The sequence below is a fragment of the Dysidea avara genome, chromosome 1 (genome assembly GCF_963678975.1).
Source record: "Dysidea avara chromosome 1, odDysAvar1.4, whole genome shotgun sequence".
Classification (NCBI taxonomy): Eukaryota; Metazoa; Porifera; class Demospongiae; order Dictyoceratida; family Dysideidae; genus Dysidea; species Dysidea avara.
The window spans coordinates 52,574,654-52,594,788 of NC_089272.1; the positions used below are offsets into that span (position 1 = coordinate 52,574,654).

General features: G+C 35.8%; 1 protein-coding gene across 1 annotated transcript; it reads left to right on the top strand.

The window, feature by feature from the left end:
* Nucleotides 1-209: 209 nt before the first annotated feature.
* Nucleotides 210-19,914, top strand: LOC136268613 (transient receptor potential cation channel subfamily A member 1 homolog). The gene is made up of 7 exons (XM_066064001.1): nucleotides 210-225; nucleotides 5,978-6,001; nucleotides 7,403-7,800; nucleotides 8,350-8,553; nucleotides 16,616-16,684; nucleotides 19,082-19,300; nucleotides 19,390-19,914. The coding sequence occupies exons 3-7, from the start codon at nucleotides 7,465-7,467 to the stop codon at nucleotides 19,750-19,752; spliced, it is 1,191 nt and encodes a 396-aa protein (XP_065920073.1). The 5' UTR covers nucleotides 210-225; nucleotides 5,978-6,001; nucleotides 7,403-7,464; the 3' UTR covers nucleotides 19,753-19,914.
* The last annotated feature ends 221 nt before the right edge of the window (nucleotides 19,915-20,135 follow it).

The following is a 20,135-nucleotide window of genomic DNA, read 5'->3' on the forward strand; positions in this document are numbered from 1 at the left end:
AGTCTCACGTATATTTGCTATTAATACTAAAAAAGCCAAGCTAATGTTAACATAAAAGATGGTGGTATAAACATGAATTCTGTGTATGCAGGAGTTAATCCACATAATTATATGTGGAGGGGTGGTGCTTATATATAATAGCAAACAAGACATGAATTGTTGTTATATTGTTGTTATGTACATGTCTTATTCTTGTTTGTGTAGAAATGCAAAATGCTTCATTCTGTAAGTTATAAGTTATATGCTTATTGATCATATAATGTTGCTGGAAATACTGTATAGATATAGCTAATGTTTGTTAGGAGATTTATTATATGTTATACTACAGATATCATGGTATATGAAATAGCATAATTCTACAGTACCCTGCTGCTAAAAAGTGGAAATATCATAAATGACAAAATCACCTGGAATAGTCTTAATGTATCTAAACATCAAATCCAGCATTAAAAGCAAGAAAACACTTAGAGAAGACTGAAAATTAAATTTTAAAAAAATGCCAAACCCTGATATTGATTTTGGTCTGCCTCCCTGTTGGTCTGCTAGCCTGACCACAATAAGATATTACTATGACACATTCATTTATTGTATAGCTCATTCAAGTTAAGCAGCAAGATTGAGGTACTCAAATATAAAGTAGTTACAGCCACGTGTGTATATCATTGTTATGTTATAACAAAATGTTAACTAATAGTACAATTAAAATTTAAATGAAGTAGGATCCCAGTGATAAACAAGACATAAAGTGATGGTAACTATTATAACGTACATAGCTATGTGGGAAAATCCTTTCTTTGGCATTGAGCAAATGGTGGTAACGTGCCAATGTAGGCATTTTCCCAAATAGCTGTGTTGTCATAGCTGCCATCATTTGTGAGTTGCTGAGAAAAAGTCGGTCATTTTCACACATTCCTCGAATTCTATTTTATTACTTCTCTGTTGTCTATAGTAACAAAGGAGTGGACGGCAAATGTTTCAGCCTTTTGTGCTAAATAGTCTTGGAGTTATAGTTCTAGGCAGTTGGTACAGGAATAATACAGCAGATACATAACTTACAGGTGTATATTTAATCGATCATAACACACGAATGATGCAAACTTCAAAGGTGAAGCTTGGCTCAGTCTGCTCACCATGAACTGGACAATCGATCAAGATTAGTGTTTTCCCTGTACATCTCTGCGTCTCTGTGCAGACAAGAAAGAAGGCCATGAATTGACAACGATAAACTTTATTTTTACCACACTGCATACAGTATAAGCGCCCATAATTCATGCATCTTGTGCTGGCTGTATGAAAAGATTTTTCTTACTCCCCATGAAAAGGCGAATCTGATGGTGTATAGGTTTAATTGATTTGAGCTTTGTTTCAGTGTATACCAATGCAGTTAAAACATGTAATTTTTTTATGGAGCACATGTCCCACTTTATTTCAATTACAAAGCAAAAACGGCCAGTTGTCACTCAGCAGGTCACATTATCTTGCTTCACTACTTTATATCATTGGAGCCTTCATTTTCAAATTTATAATTTTAACTGTTCTAGTTCTAAGTGATAGAAAAGCTGTTATAGTGTGATAGTATCTTTCCTTTAATATTTATATATTTGAATACCAAGTATACCATGTTAATACAACATCTCGTTTCCACGTGGAAGCGATTACAGCAATTTGTAATGTTTTCTGTATTTTGTACCATTATATGTACTGGCAGAAATTCCTTGTGCTTTGCATATTATAAGGGTACTAGCACTGGTACCTACCCTACAGTGCAGGACTGCTTACAATGTCATGCATTTTATACTAAGTTTAATCTTGTAGCTGTCTAGTGACAAAAGTTCCTATACACAGCATTGGAAACCCAAGTATAAAACATCACCTGTCCATAGTTTAAGTATATAGATAATGTAGTATGCTTCAAGGCACACATTCAGAAAAGAATGTTGCACCAATAATGTTCAGAATCAAACTGTAGTATAACTAGTAGTACCTGTCCTATTAGGCACGTTATATATGTAACATATATCATTTTATGAAGTTTAAAATGCTGACAACAAAAGACATGAATTTGTACATACCACTGGAGCAATAATTGGTACCTGCTTCACAGTGCAGCACTTGCCATACTGTGTATGTTATGTGCTAAATATGCAGAGCCATCTCCACACTAACTAAGCAATGGGAACTACGCATTGGTTAGTGAGGTAATTGTCTGATATCAAAGAAAAGTAGACAGACAGGCAGACAAATGGCTTTCAGCTTTACATAAACATATATAGATATATAGATGCATATACAGTGGAACTTCTCTTAACAAACTCCCTGAATTATTACAGTATGGCAACACTAGTTGTTAAGTCAAACATGCAATTTTCTTGAATAATTGTCCAACAAACCATAGCAACTGTTGCTTAGCAATAATTTTTACACTCACCAATGGTTGGCAATGATATTGCAAGGCAACATGGATATTTACAAATGTTTGTGACACAACAAGTAATATACTAATTCTGTTGCTTAGTTTGCTATAGCTATAGTGTATCAACTGTCTCAGTAAAAGCCTGCCCAGTTTGCACAAACATGCATTTCGATGGTGTACATTTTAAGCCAAATCCCAATATTGTAGACTAACGCAATGAAAGTTATGGCTGCGAATGTACGTAAGTGCCTGTAGTTTATCAATCAGTACAGTCTAACTGTTTAAGTAGGGATCCCCGAAAGTGACACGCGCCACCCAAAATTCCACCTTTAAAAATCATCCTAGAGACATCTTATGCCACGAAAATCACCTTTATGGAATAATATTCAAGGGGTGCGACACCTTCGCAAATCTGTATGTGATTTGAAATCATTTCATGATTTGAAACCTGATTTGTGATTTGAAATTGGATTTGTGATTTGAAAATTGATTTGAAACTTCACTTGTGATTGCCATAGTGTGATTTGTGATGTTATTACTGTGTTCTGAAGGACAGTAGTTCATGATTAAAACTAGTATTGTATCACTGTCAGCTTGTATTGTTTAGAAATATGTTTTCGAGAGTAATTTTCAAGCAGTTTTAATTATTTGCGTGGGCAAAACCGCTCGAGATTTTGTTGATTTGTGATTTGGTAGCTGAAGGGCATACGTGATTTGGAGAAGTGTCGTACCCCTTGATAATATTAGTCCATCTAACGTGAAATACAGCATTAAAAACAAGAAAACACTTACCGGTGACCAGATATAGAATTTTAAAAAGTCTCCAAAACTTGAAATTTCGTCTCACTGCCTCACTGACCACAGTCGCAAGCCTAGAGCCCAAACGAAGCAGCACACGGTCACCATTTTACACCACAACAACAAACTCACCAGTGGGATGTGCCTTTTGGGTTCCAACGTGTGTACATCCTGTGCGCCTTGTCTTTCCTTTTATCTTCAATCAGGTTGGTTGTCTTCTACTTCAAGCATCAAAACCATACCAAGGTGTTAATTCTCCGTATCAACACTTCTCTGAAGACTCCACAAAATTATTTCAGAAAGCGCTTATGCTGCTGAGACACTGCTGAGAGAGTGGGGCACTTATAATGTCAAGTGTTGCACATGAAACATTTAGGCTGCTGAGTTGTCACTTTGAGTTTTGCCAATGCCTGGACTGCAATCGATGAAGAGATTTGTTAATACATAATAGATGGACTGATACTCGACAGATTGTTCTTCTGAACACACTGACTCAGCCACTCAGTGCCGGACGGCGAGATCAGCGAGTGATTGGATGGTACTTGAGTGGAAATTGTATTACTTCATCTTGTTAGTTGAGACTAAGCTCCCGATAACTAAAAGGGCCTGTTCATTCAAACAACTTCCGACCCGGGTATATAGAATGCAGACCATGCAGACCATCGTACTGATACAGGTCATAGATCCAAGCGGCACCACTGCTACTACGAGGTAAGCTATGCATGGTACTGCAGGCCTATGTGCTTCCAATTTTGGCACAGCACATACTTTAAATTAATAAGCTGTACAGGAACTTAATAGCTAGTTCACAAGTTACACTGTAACTAGCTGTGCTAGCTACAACAAAAACTAAACAAACTAGTATTTTTTTTAAATTGTTAATTTAAAAATGAAGTAGGGATCTATACAATAAAAAGTAGTGAAACAAGAGATAGTATTACAGCATAGCTTGATGGAGAAGTCCCTACTTTGGCACATTAGCTATAGTTTGCTCAATGTCAAAGTAGGGACTTCCCCATCAAGCTATGCTGTAATACTATCACTTGTTTCACTACTTTTTATTGCATAGATCCCCACTTCATTTTTAAATTAACATTTAAAAAAAATACTAGTTATCAGTATAGTCACTGTACAAATCGATTTCCTTGCTTTTCCTACTATGATTCCAAAACTACTCACCACAGAAGGCTGAAACTTTGGTGATCCATTCCTTGGATACTGTAGATAATACTGAGAAAATAAACAGAAATTCAGAAGTTATGCAAACAAGGCTGGTTTTTGCTGAGATGGTTACATATACCACAAGCTACTATTGGAGATATGTACGACGTTACAGGACACAATATTGATGTTTTATTAAAGGTACACTGAAATGGTAATTATACACGTTGTTTTTTATTATCAATCCTTGCTATTAGTGGGATAGGTTGTATGTAATTTAGTCAGATTTTGTTTTGTTTAATAATACAATTTAGTGTATTATGGTTAGTCAATTATATTACATCATAATGCATCAGACAAAGAAACTTTAGTACATGTTAAGTGCCATTAAAGTGACAGAAGTGGCCATGTACAGCTAGATTTGATTTAGTTTCACATCATATCTACCATAACAACTTGAAACATGGTAAGAACTTGTACTGCAACCAGTTACAAGCCTATGGGAGATGGTTAGTGAATTCATGCTGGTCCGTTATAGTCTCATGTAGCCAGACCACTACTTTTCTTTTGTGTGTGGGTGGGAAAAACTTTTTCTTTTTCCTGCCCACGCACAAAAGAAAAAGTAGTGGTTTGGCTACATGAGACTAGGTCTGTTGTAGTGAAGAATGCTCCAGAATGTTGGACTGTATTTAATCAACATTTGTGACTGAATTTTGGAAAACCACCCATATGGGCACGCGTGAAATAATTAGAATTTTCATGGTTAGTGGGTTGCTAAAAAGAGTAGGAAACAGTTTTAAAAATATTTTAATTTCTCGTAATTTAATGTGTTGAGAATGGCTTAAAACCAACAACAAGTATATTTGCACTATAAAGTTTGTGATGTGATCATTAAATATTTTAGGTGTCAAATGCCCCCATATGGGTGATTCTCCAAACTTCGGTCACATTTAAGGCTCCAATACAGCAGATGGAGGTAGAGAAGTGTGAAAAAAAAAACAATTGTGATGGTGCCACTGGCAAGATATGCATGAAATGTTATCCCTACCAGGCATGCAGAGAAGCGACTCAGGAAAGTGTAACACAGATACCATTGTTTGTTTCATGGTACTGCTAACCCAGTTTTATAAACAAACCGAAATAATCCTACTTCAGTGAAATGAAGTGTGAGCTTCGATAGTACAAAGCAATGCAGGCTGCTCAGCTACAGGTAACTACAGAACAACTCCACTATTGTTTTCCAGCAGAACGTTCAAGTACTCTTGAATCTGAATAGGAGAGCTTGGTATTACTACCTGCACATTAGACTTTCACTGCTTATCTACCTGGTTTTCCCATTGTAAAGTGTGTTATAACAGTACTTCTGGTTCTTTGTCTTAATTACATTACAACATGACGTAACAAGACTTTGTGGCTTACTTAATATCTCGGTATAACAACATAATTGAATTATTTAAAAGGTGTTTTTGTGCATTACACGATCAAGCAACCCATTTATTCGGCAGTGAATTTTCCATTTCAGTGGACCTTTAATAGTATATACACTGTATATTATGTTTGTATCTAGCATTTGCATTCATATTATGTTGCTTGCTTTTTTAACAGCATCTAATGTGGATGACTGCAAAGGTAAGATTTGAATGTGTACTAATAACCAAAATTATATAAGCTGCAGTAGTAGGGATCATTCTGAAATGGCTGCAATGATGTTAATGCTAACAAATATAATAAGGCACACTAGTCTACAACCATGCCTGAATTGTAGGAATTAAATGCCCATTAGTATATCTGCTGGTATCTCTTGTTTCAGGCATAAAGGTTACCAAAGGTCAAATCTGCAGTGGGTGTGTGTGTGTGTGTGTTTGCATGTACTATGTATGTTTGTATATTTGTTTGTCTTTCCACACCCATGTGAGCAAAACTTTGTTTGCTAAAAACAGCCTTTATGTGATAAATAAAGGCCATATAGAGCCTGTATTAAACTTCCAGGCAGGTAAGCTTTGGTATAAGATGGTTAATACATGCCTGTTTGAAACACTGGTGAAATGAGTTTATAAGGATGCGATGATGGCCTTTCCCAATGGGCTCTAGGGACGTCTAACAGCTGAAAAATAACACAGCTGGCCTCCTAGGCTACCAAGTATAACGAATTCCTCTGAGTTGAAAAGGGGGTGTGCCCATACATACGAGAACGAAAATGAAGACTTTGCCTGGAGAATTTGCATAAGAAAATGCTATAGACAAACTTTAAAACAGTTAAGAAGATACTTCTGTGCATTATTAGTAGGTTACAGCGGTTTGTTCAAGGTACACCTCCTTAGCAACATAATTAGAGAATTACAAAATATTTCATCAATCACGAAATACAAATTACAAAGCAAAACCCAATATAAATATTAGTTTAGTACACTGTTTGATGCCTGGTTTTTAGAAGTAACACAACATCAACTTGTTTCTGTTGATTTTGCTACATATCAGCCACTAAGAAGCCAGCACAGCCCTGTAATTTTGTGTCTGGACTTCAGTCGTGCTCTGCCTCCATTTTGAGTCAATCTCTTGTCCACCCCAACATCCCCCACCCTCCTCCCCTTTGTGAGCACTCATGGTACTACTTTGCTCATCCAACTACTCAGATTTTCTATCTTATTTGGCGGGAATTTCTAGAAGCAGCTACAAGTACTGGAAGTGGTCTGAAAGGTAATAAATTGATGCATCTTTTGTGTAAATTTCATATGCGTGCTTGCTATCCTTGGGAAGTTATGCTGACTTGAATTCGTTAAAATCGTTTATCTCAAAACTTCTGATGTGCGATTTGGATCATTTTTCCAAAATCTAGTCACCCACTGTATATGTATCTAAAAATACATGTTATGAGGAGTACTATTTTCGTATGCGAAGTTTCATGGTTTTATGAAAAGTGCAATTTTTTTGGTTGCACTGCTATACTAAAAAGACATATGTACTTTATATAACATAAGGATGTAAATTATAAACCAACATGTTTAATGTATATATAATTATTTTTCACAGCTAACTATGGCCTGTTTGCTGTGGCCATCATCATTATTTTGTTTTCTGCCATCCGGATTATCATGGAAATACTTGAATTATACTACCTACATCTAACATATTTTTTTCAATTGGAAAATTGGTTGGAAGTTTTTCTATTTGTGTCCTCCATAATCTTTGTGTCATATGGGCTGCAGTCTGGATGTCAATGTCCAGCCTCTTGGCAGTGGCAGTTTGGTGCAGTTATATTGTTGATTGCATGGTTAAATTTGGTATTGTTTTTGAAGACGTTTCCTTTAACTGGAGTTTATGTTCTGATGTTTATGGATATTCTCTACACTATCTTGAAAATAATTCTACTTCCCACTTTATTTGTGATTTCGTTTGGTCTAACATTTTATATGATATTTTACCGACCAGTGAGTTGAAAATGTGACAGTACCATATGTATGTATAGTGTACTTGTTGTATTAGTTTTAAGGCATTCAATTCAATCTTGTTTTTAAATTTAGAATTTAGAAGACAAGCAGTCATCTTTCCTTTGTGATATACTTGTCTATTGAATACTCTTTAGTGCATGAGTGCACATGGTATAATACCTTTGTTATATTGTTTTTGGATTGGTTATATAGAATCTTTCTTAGGGTTAGAAATAAACCACTGTTCTCTTATTAAGTGAATCAAATACGTATGTGTCCCAGCCAAACAAAACCAGTCTTATAGCCATTCCAGATACTCAAGTTCAGTCTTGACCTTCCTTAGCTTCCCATACCTTAAATGATATGAAATAAATCTATTTGAAATCTCTGCCACAATATTGTGCTATGCAACACCATTAAGCAGACAAAGTTTTTAAACAGCTACCTTATTCACAGGTCAAGTTATGAATTGTCAAGTTGTGTCAGTTGGCATAAGACTGGTTTTAATTTGTCGGACTGGATAAAATATTCATTCATTTACCACAACAGGGTAGACGCTCAGCATTTTCTTCTCCTGGTCGCTCCTTGCTCAAAACTTTTGTGATGACCACTGGAGAGTTTGACTTTGATGGGATATTCTTTAATAGTCAAGAAGATGCTGAAGAAGGGAACAATCTGTTTTATCCTCAAGTGGCATACGCTTTGTGGATTGTGTTTATTATACTAATGCCCATCATTTTGACAAATTTACTGGTAAAGCTATATAGAGTAGTGTATGTGTAACATTCATAATTTACACTCTTATTTTGAGTTTGCAAGAAACACATTTTATGAGATATCAACTTAGAAACAATAATTCATCATGCATAATATATGCATCATAAGTGACCATAAGTCGTGTACCTTATCATGCATAGTTGTACATGTGATAAGCGCCTTGAATGCTATGTCACTTCATGGATTGATTTTTGCTTTAAGACATTTTTATTGCTTTACAACATGTATATAGAGCAGATATTCTTCAGATTGTAGTACCACTGCCTAGACATATTATGCCATGTACTTAAAATACAGAGCAAATTCTGGTAAATAGTTAGTGTATGTTGTTATGGCATTATTTCATGACATCATAGAGCACCTTAAGTCACTCAGTTATGCTGTATTCTTATATTTTCTGTACAGGGTATAATTATGCCATGTTTTCATTACAACATTGCATGCTTTGCGCAGCTTACTGACTATAAAACAAGGTCGTAACCAGCACCCATAAGCTTACATATTTGATGGCATGTAGATTATAGAAGTACAGTAGGAACTGTGAGACTTGAAGTAGTGTGTAACTTATAGTTCCTTACGCTATTATACATAATGGACTCTGATTAATAAATAAGTCATCATGTAATGGTTGTAACATGGGAAATGAGGGCTTTTCCTGATACGTATGCCTAATATCCTGGGGGCCGCAAGCCCAACAGCTGAGGGCATACATATCAGACAAAAGCCTAAATCTCCGTGTTATAGCTAATATCAATCCATAATAGGCTAATAGCAGGCTAATAGCCCAGGCCGGATAATCAGTCACCCAAGCCAACACGAGTACATCTATCTATCTGTCTGTCTGTCTGTCTGTCTGTCTGTCTATCTATCTATCTATCTAAAGCACTGCTGCAAGTGCTGTATGGGAAATATAGCATGAAAAGAGTGGGCGAGAGACAAATATAGCACAAGGTGAAGCCAAGTGCTATATTTCATCTTGAGACCACTCTTTGAGTGCTATATTTCATGTACAGCACGAGTTAAGGCAGTGCTTTATCTGGTATAGAGAACTGTCAACTTGAGATACACACAGGACACACAAAACAATTAAAATCTCATGGAGTAGTGTTATCATCGGTAGAATAGGCATTGCACCTGTGTTTCACCTGTGTTGCACTGTGCTGTGCCTGCATTAGTTGTTTTGTGACTCTGGTATGTCTTCTCAACAACTAAAAGTGGTACTGTAATAAGCATATTTCCGTGATATTCCTAGGACTTGTCTGTTTATATGAACAAAATGTAGTAAGAACGTTCACTGCTGCTGATCACAAACAACCATCATCAAAAAATTCAAGTGTGTCTATAAATAAAATCCAGTGGTGCTCCTATTACTGGTTGGGCTGACTGGTCAACCAGCACAGTACAGGCTATCAGCCTAGACTGGCTTGGTTGATTAGTTGTACTGGCCAAGAGTGAGTGATTACTCACTCAAAGCAGGCTATTAGCCTGCAAATAGGCCTGGTAGTTCTATAACTACCTGATATAGAACTGTGGGTCTATGAAGTGTCCTATAACTGCCCAATATACCGTATAGCCGGAAAGTTTGGCGAGTGAACGATGTTTCGCCAAACTAAAATCTGCCAAATTGTTTGTCCAATACAAATCTGTATTAGCTCAACAAATCCGCCAAACTTTGTTCTCGCCAAAATCCTATTGCGACAAATTTGCCAAAGTTTCCTCCCGCCAAACTTTCCAGCTATACGGTAGAACACTTGTGCTTGTATGGCTAATATAGGACACTTTTTTGCTTAGATCCTCCCATGCAAATATATGCATGTGTGAAAAATTTGATTATGGGTCAGCAATTGGTATGTTCTGGCTATGTTGCCTAGATGTGTAAGCTTACTTGAAGAGTAGTTATTTCGTGTTATCATTAATGTGGGTGTGGTCCATATTCAAAAACGTGCAGACACACTTGCTATAGGGATGCAGTGATTACGCCAGAATAATTTTCAGCATAATGCTATTCTAGTATTATGCTAGCATTTCGAAAGAATTATGAAAGATTTCATGAATGAATGATCGATATACTCTAATAGAACAGTCACCAGATCGAGATACTCTAATGGAACACTCACCAGATCGAGATACTCTAATAGAACACTCATCTATATATACTCTAATAAAGCAATCAATCCTACTTTTTGCCTATTAGAACAATGGAATATCTTGTTTATTTGCAATAATTAACCATAGAATTTTAAATAAAGAGTCAATTCTACATTTTTATTTCTATATTTTTTTTGAGAATAATGCATAAGTTTTGGAGCATAATGCAAGCCTTTTCCAGGAAATTTTGAATGGAATAATGCAAAGAATCATGAGCATAATTACCTCAGCCCTAACTTGTTATAGTACTAGTTCTCACGTTAGCCCACATTTTTCAACTCGTAGGAAATGAGAATTACAAAATGCTTTCCATCTACATGTAAGTGCATGGTTTTCACCAACTGGTGCATGCTAATCACGTGAGTATTGTTTGATCCCACATGTGCAATCGATTTTGACCGTGTCTGTATAATCACTGCCCAGTTATAGCCCAGACTACATTCTTATGTATACCAAATGGGCTACATTGTGAATGTAGCCTGGGTGGCTCCTTTGATCTAAGGTGTGAAAGTGTTACATGTAACTATGTGAATGTTATAGTAGAATGCATATTTCAAGTATAAAACAAAAGCATTTTAAAACTAGCATTAACATTAACTTCCATGCATGATGCAAGTTACAGTAAGAATGAAATCATGTTCTTTCTAGTTCATAGAATTGGACATGTGTGGAAGATTCTTTTTGCAAATTTGGTCACACGTGTAGTATGTGTGTGAAACATGGATGTATGTATACCATGCAAATATTATCTAATCCAAAACAGCCAAGCTGTAAAAAAAAGAGTGCAGCCCCCAAAAAGGCTATGGTGAAAAAAAGAATTGTCGTTATTAAAATTTTTACCATTAACCTACCATCACAGCCATTTCTTGGCTGCCACCTTGGATTTCACTTTTTTTTCACCATAGCCTTATTGAGGGCTGCACTCTTTTTTTACAGCTTGGCTATTTTGGATTAGATATCACTTCTTTTTGTATAGCCCAAAGTTGGCCTATGGCTGGCTTTGGGGCTATTTAACCGATCTTTTTTTTTTCTTTACCACAAGGAGAAGACAAAAGATTTAATCATAATCAAGATTTAAAGCAGATTTTTAATACTTTAACTATTTTTGATTTTATCAGTAATTATACAAAATACATAATTATATTTATTACATGCCAATTATTTCCTACAGGATAACTTGTTTGCAGCTGATCTCTCTGCTGGTGACTTGAAACGTAGCTGAACTCTCTACAGGGTGATTTGCATGCAGCTAAACTCTCTATAGGATTCTCCCTACAGGGTGACTTGTTTCTAGCTGAACTCTCTATAAGGTTATCTGTTTGTAGTTAAACTCTCTACAGGGTGATTTGTATGTAGCTGAACTCTCTATATACAAGATCATTTGTTTCTAGCTTATCTCTCTATAATGTAACATGTTTGTAGCTGAACTCTCTACAGGATGGTTTCTTTGTAGCTGATCTCTCTACAACGCAACTTGTTTCTAGGTGAACTCTCTACAGGGTGATCTGTTCATGGCAGAACTCTCTACTGAGTGACTGAACTCTCTACAGGGTGGTTTCTTTGTAGCTGAACTCTCTACAAGGTAATTTCTTCTAGCTGATCTCTCTACAGAAGGGTCATTCCATACCAAATCAACAAAAAAAAATCCGGACCACTTTCGATTTTCATGAAATTTGGCACAAATGTGGACCCTATCAAGAAACTTTCTCACACCAAAATTTGGCTCATTTCATTGGTCTCCCTTTAAGTTATGACCACTCAAAGTTTCTGCTGAAAATTTTATTTTGCTTACACGTCTTCAATAAAATGACCATTGCTTGTGATTCACGTAGAAACTTCTGGTTAAGATGTTTGAACTCCTTATTAAATTCTCTGTCAGGTGATATATAATGTTTTATAATTGCTAAAAGGAAAAGGTCAAACCACAAAAATGTAGCCTTTTCCTTTGATCTTAATTTTCAAAAATATATATTCTTTGATTAAATTTATTTTTGGTATACATGTTGCTCTAATACCCATCCTTCACCACTGTGAGTTTAAAGTTGGGACCAATAGTAGATCATGAGTTATAAGTGTTAATGTGTAGCCTTGTAATCACTGCTGTTTGTATGGTTCAAGTATGCAAAGATGCAATACCAATTGCAAGTAAGTTTATATAATGCTATGTCACAATCATTTTATACATTGTTGGTTTATAAGTAAAATTAACTTGTTTATGTTTTGTAAGAAAACCCAGTAAAAGCTTATACTTAAATACATATACTTAAGTAATTTACCCCTTATCAAGCTTGTTCCTGATTATGACACCAAGTCTATTATATAGTAGTGAAATATTGAACTTGATGACCTTTTCACTAGCTACAGTAACTGCTACTGCTACTGTTAGCATTTAATGCTGACTGTTGATATGCAAGTACATATTTTGATACACAAATGTTGCTATAATGGAAACTATCTAAGCCAGTCAGGGCCAATTTTTTTGGCCTTAATATGCAGGTGGCTATTTATATAGTTTGATGTGTATAAAAGTCTTACTAGAACAATTTAAAGTTGGCCCTTAATAGAAAGGTGGCCTTTCATTACAGGTGGCCACTAAGACAAGTTCCACTGTAATTTGAAACACTTACAAATAAAACATAATGTTATGTAGCTGCATTCTTTGTTCTTAACACGGACATGAATGTTTCAATATTGTAATCTACTAGAGATTTTCTAACAAGTAGTAATGAATGACTGATGCAGTATTAACAGCCTTTTCAACTTATACCTTAAAAATTCAATTGTGTACTGACATCAATGCATCAGGTTTCATTGCATATCAGAGTTACATGTGAATGATTGTAGAGACTGTCATGCAATATGCACCACTTTCAGTCTCAACCTTTACTATAACGCTCTGATTTAACTTTGAAATTAATTGCCTTGACCCTTTCCTTAATCAATTGTTGATGTATTTCACTTAAAGCTATAGATATGTATCAGTGTGCAATTGCTGTAGTGAACCTTTGTACAATGTACTTTCTATGGAACATTTCTATGATTAAGAGCTACATTGCAATTTTTATCATGATACAGTTGATGTATGGAGTTTACACCAGGTACCTTAGGGCCAAAATTTCTGGGCCTTAATGTGCAGGTAGCTGCTTAATACATTTGCATAAGTGTATAGCAACAATTTAAAATTGGCCCTTATGGAGTGGTGGCCACTTCCACTCTGTTCTATCAAATTTTTGATGAGTAAGTGGTTTTAGAACTGTACATCTTTCCAGCAAAGGCATTGTTTATAGGTACAAACATATAAAGGTAGCCTTTAAGTGTTCAGTAGTAGGCTTGCCCTTTCAAAGTATGATTCAAAAGTGATAATACCTTGTAACATATCTTAGCGGCTACCTTAAAGGCCACCTTTTTATAAGGGCCAACTTAAAATAGGATATTTCTACTCTATAATGCAACTATATGAAGTAGCTATCTACTAAGAAGCTTTGGATATCACTAAGACATGGCATTTCAATTCAACAGTTCCACTTTACATGTACATATGTATGAATAACTGTGTCGTTTACATCCATTATACACATGTATATAAGATTGGAAACTATCATCATAATCTGTGGCCGAATATTATTATTATACAGTAAGTAAAATTGAAAGAATAGATTGGAATATCATTAGTTGTACAGTAAATCCCTTATGAATATAGCTACCTCTATAATAAGTTGTAGTGGCCACCTCTATTTTATAGCACATTGAACTTACAGCAAAAACATAATCAGTGATTCCTTTATTATAGGCAGCCTTATTATTGCTCCAACTTTTCTGTTAATATGGTTTCACTGTAGTGAGCCCTTGTCAATACAAACCCTAACTATTCTTAGAGGTGTACCGATATGGGTTTTTGGCTTGTACCGATATCCGATATTGATGCCACCAAAAGAAGCCGATAACCGATAGTCGATCCGATATTTGCATTATAGTTAAAAGTGTACATTTACCTACCCTACAACAACATGTACATATATTCATTGCTATACTCTACCTGTGGTGGTATACAGCTTGGGTTTCTATTGTGCAATCCAGACAATTAGGCACCCACAAACATTTTTATGTATACTCCCATGAAGCCTTATACGGACATTTCTGCATTCTAATTGTTTGTGAGAAAGCTGGTACAGCAAGTTTCCTTGGTTATCTTGTGACCCTTTTTATTACAAGGTACTCTATAACTGCTTCATTTATAAAGACTGTGATAAACTTTCTAGCAACAGACAGTAAAATCACGTGTGTTTATATGGCTTCTAGTAGCGTAGCGCTTGTTTCAGAGTGAACAATAAGCCACTGGCACTAAAGAGCCACATGAATAACGTAGAAAACCAATGCACAATCCGTTTATGTACAAACTATTGCTACTGTATAAATATCGGTAGCGATATCGGTCCTCCTGCTGTTCTGTACAGATACCGATATTGGTAAAAATTACCATATTGGTGGTCGATATTATAGCCGATCCGATTATCGGTACACCTCTAACTATTCTAATGCATAAAATGGTATTTGACATACCAATATAAGGTTACTTGCAACTGGTATTGGAAATTTCACTGTAAAAATACCATACAAACAGCAGTGATTACAAGGCTACACATTAACACTTATAACTCATGATCTACTATTGGTCCCAACTTTAAACTCACAGTGGTGAAGGATGGGTATTAGAGCAAAATGTATAACAAAAATAAATTTAATTAAAGAATATATATTTTTGAAAATTAAGATCAAAGGAAAAGGATACATTTTGTGGTTTGACCTTTTCCTTTTAGCAATTATAAAACATTATATATCACCTGACAGAGAATTTAATAAGGAGTTCAAACATCTTAACCAGAAGTTTCTACGTCAATCACAAGCAAAGTTATGGTCATTTTATTGAAGATGTGTAAGCAAAATAAAATTTTCAGCAGAAACTTTGAGTGGTCATAACTTAAAGGAAGAGCAATGAAAAGAGCCAAATTTTGGTGTGAGAAAGTTTCTTGACAGGGTCCATGTTTGTGCTAAATTTCATGAAAATCGAAAGTGGTCCGGATTTTTTTTTGTTGATTTGGTATGGAATGACCCAGAACTAATAAACAAAAAAGCACTTTGATATGGGCAAGAATGAGTGAGTTATGAGGCTTTAAAATATCCCATACATTTAGTACTATATACATACACAACTTGCAGGAGATACACAATACTGTAGGAGTATGCAAACCAGGTGAACCAGATAAAGGAAGACAGCCAAGCCAGCTAGAGCCTAGTAAGCCAGGTAAAGGCAAAGTGTACAATACAAGAAAACATACCACACTCTTTACAATACATTAGTACAAACAGACAGCCAACCCAACCAGAGCCTAGCAAGCCAGAAAAAAATACAAGTAAACAATACAACAAACATACCGCTATTAATCCTGTTATTGTGCAGCTGGCATGGCAAACTTCCTTTGTGTTGGTGTCGGGCATGGCCGCCTTAATTAGCTACCTGCTTCACGGAGGACATCCACTGGAAGCTGGCATGTCAACTTGAGACTTCGTGTGCCAGCTGGAAATACTTTCAAAAACAAATGAACAGTAGTTCGCTCGTCTAAATAAGTATTTGAATCTTCCTGCTTTGTAGTGGGTGTCACGTGCTGTTTTGATCAGCATTAAATAGAATTGTCGTACCATGTCTATCACCTCCACAAAAATACCTGCCCATTATACGATTGACTCTTCGTACAACACGGATTCTATTCCAGGTGAGTGCGAAGCCTTAGGCCTTGTAGTTTTCTCAAACATTATTTATTTATGATGTAATTTTAAATGCTATTATTCTTAGTACTTAGTTGTATAATTATTAGATATGTCTATTTTGTAGATTGGTTTGGCAGTAGATGATATTAAAGGCATACAAGACAATGCTGCTCTGAAACGTTTGGCTCTTAAGGTAACTTGAAAATCATTTTTATACTGTGAATTTGTTACTTGATACAGTAGCTATTTCAGAATTCGTTACCACAAAGCAATAACAGTGCAAAACAGAGCTCATACACACTGTCTTGAGTCAATAATTTCTTTCACTGGTTGAATTTTGGTAATGAATCATACCAACATGTGATCTTTAATAATGGTGATCTTTGGCCATACCTGACAACAATACTAGAGTAATTACCACTGTATTCCATCTATTTACAAAAATATATTTAGCCTCTGACTTTCCATTGCCTTGATAAACTATCTGCATTTTTGTCATTTAAAATAGTAATAATTTACGTAGTGTAGTGAGTGAGAATTTAGTGGCAAAATTTTCTTATTGCTTCAAACATATGTAACATTTTGCTTGGAGTAACTAAACCTCTGTGGTAGTTGGATTGAAACTGGATATGGAAAATGGAAGCATAAAACTGAGATGAATGGAACAGTCATATAATGTGTATGCTAGAGTGAACCTTACTTACTGTACTGGTCACCTTTTGAAGATCACCTTGTTATGAAAACTGCCCTTTTACAAAGATCACATTGTAATTGTGAACCTGTTAAGTATGTAGTTAGGTCCCAAACAAATATATACTATGTAACTAAGTAAGGCATTCTCGGTGACTGACCACTTCTGCATGGATGAAGCTCATATTAAACATTTTGTATGTTACTAATGAACTAGTGTATGGTACAGATTGTGTAACCTCATGTAGGGCCACCCACAGTCGCAGGGGGGGGGGGGGGGGGGGGGAATTTGCCCCTGGGCCCCGCCTGAAAGGGCCCATTGAATACCTGTTTAAAAGATTGATATACTGTAATAGAGCAGTCAAGATCTATATACTCTAATAGAGCAGTCACAGTATTCTTCAGAGGAGAAGCGTAGCAAGCTTATAATAAAGAGGTAGTTGGTGAGGGACAGCTATTGTCAGTGCCAACATGTAATGACCTTTATTTTTTATTTTTTATTTTGGTCTTCGACTTACAGCTAGGCTAGCTAAAGTTGTGATTCAAAGTGGAACCCTCCTTGCCCCTGGGACCCCACTTTAACTCTTTGTCCTGGCCCCTTAATTTCTCTGGGTGGTCCTGACATCATGACTTGAAGTCTTGAGTGAATGTGTGTATACTAAGATATAGGAGATGGCTTATTACAAAGTCATGAACTATAGCCATGCTTGTGGGTATATTTACAGTGCAGACATAAACCTATACTCTAATGAATGCCTCAGTTCATGGTGATTATGAAGAATGACACAAGTCCCAACTCTGTAGCCTGTTGCACTTGAGACATATGGTCGATTAAAGAAGCGCCTGTAATTTTTTCTCATATAGGCACTATACAAATCAATTATTTTGTTCTTCTTGTTGTCTATCGCTATATTTCCGAAAGCACTTACCAGAAACTTTAACAGTCCATTGGTTTTCCCACTAGACAACAAAAAATTATAAAATGAAGTTTAAGGAAAATGCAAACAAGTCAGGTTTTCGCTCAGCTGGTCACATTTTGCTTCCAGTATCCATTTCCAATAGGGGAGTTTAGTATAAGTGTCTGGGAATACAATTAGTGTAATTGCATATTGCACAACCACTGATCCCCATAAAAATGTATTGAAGCCATTGAGAAAACGATGATAATTGACAACAAAACCTCTGTTACTTACAAAGTATCCGATTTTCTGTACATAGATACTGTAGGAACTACATTGATTTTCCTTTTGTTTTGTGGCTGTCTGCTGTTAATAGGATAAAGGTTACCGAGTTATGGAGCTGTAAAGTTCAAGATTTTATAAAACAATTCTTTCCAAGGCTGATACTTGTGAGCTTCTGCTTGAAAACCACTCAGAACTGATTAGCGCTGCAAGACTTTTAATAGATAATTTCATTTATTTCATGGAATATGAATGCTACAATCGACCAGAAGGGTCGACAAGCAAACATGATGTTTAATGCACCTGTAAACACTATCCAGGTGATCCTAATGTTTGTTCTTGTGTTTTTCTTTGATCAAAACATAGAAACAAGTATCTGTTTGCATTCCTTGATACCAGAACACTTTTCGCTATGCATTATGAACTTTAGTAGTTTGTAACTAGCCAGCCACATAACCTATGACAAGCACACAACCACCAACACGTATAGAAATCCTTCCAGTGTTGTTTGCAAGACTCCTTTTGTTTCCGTATAACAAAAGTTTTAGTGTCTGTGGTCATCTGTTTCCCAATGGTTTCTGTACATTTTTATGGTTAACCACAGCATCCAGTGGTTGCACAACGGCAATTAACAGAGCAATTAAAATATTTCCGCTTATGCTAAAGTCAGCTATTGCAGTATTGTATGCTAAATTATTATTGGTTGTATATATTAATAGGTGGACTTGACCTTACATATTGAGAGCTTTGCCTTCATTCATAATCATTTTAGAAAGAATTCGAAAAAGGAAAAACTGTTGTACAAAACTGATGGTGATGACCAATTTTTGAAAAGAAATCAAGTTTATGCTCGCAAAGGTCGTTCACTGTGGCAAGTGTTCAAACAGCTGTCCTTAGGATTCCAAGATAAGATTAAACTAGATGACATCCAACCTGAGGTAAAAGAAAACCTAGTATAAGAATGTTTGTTGCCTTGTTGGTAAGACACACATAAATTATGTTGTTACTGGTTGCTTATTAATGTTAGCCAACTACTGAGGAACTTCAAAAAGAAATTGCCCTACTTAAGAATATCATTGAAGAAATTGGCAAAAAAGTTAACACTGACTCTAATGAACTGTCCAAGTCAAATGACATGCTCACAGCAAAGGTTGATCAACAAAATACAGAACTGGCAACAATTTCTAAACAGGTTCAACGTACTTTGGCCCACACCTTGTATTTAACACAGAAGCTCTCTAAATCTGATGATGCTGCTGCCTCTGTTAGTGACCTACAAGCTACGGTGATTCATGACTATGAACCTGCTGCTACAGGCTTCAGAGGAGAGTACACACTTGACAGTAGTTTTGTGAAAGTACCCAACAGGAATGATGATGATGATGATTAGTAAATACGTCTTCTACTTACAATTAATTTTGAACAAACACTGCTGCATTATTTAGCATATAGGCTGTACTAAGCTACTTTGCATAAATTTTGACTGCATTAAGGTATTTTTTGATATGCATTATGCATATTACGTACATTTAATTTGTGTTGGGTTTAATCAATACTTTGTGTAGTTAAAATCTCTACAGAGAAACTTGCAACCAAGGTGAAACTTCTACAGCGTGACCTGTAACATACCTGTGACTACTCACAGCATGATGCATATAATTACACTGTAAGCACTTGCATTGTAATACACATTATTCTGTAAATGACCTGTAATTTGATGGGATGCAGTTTGTGCCCACACCCCCAGTTTTTGCAGTCCTTTTCACATATTAT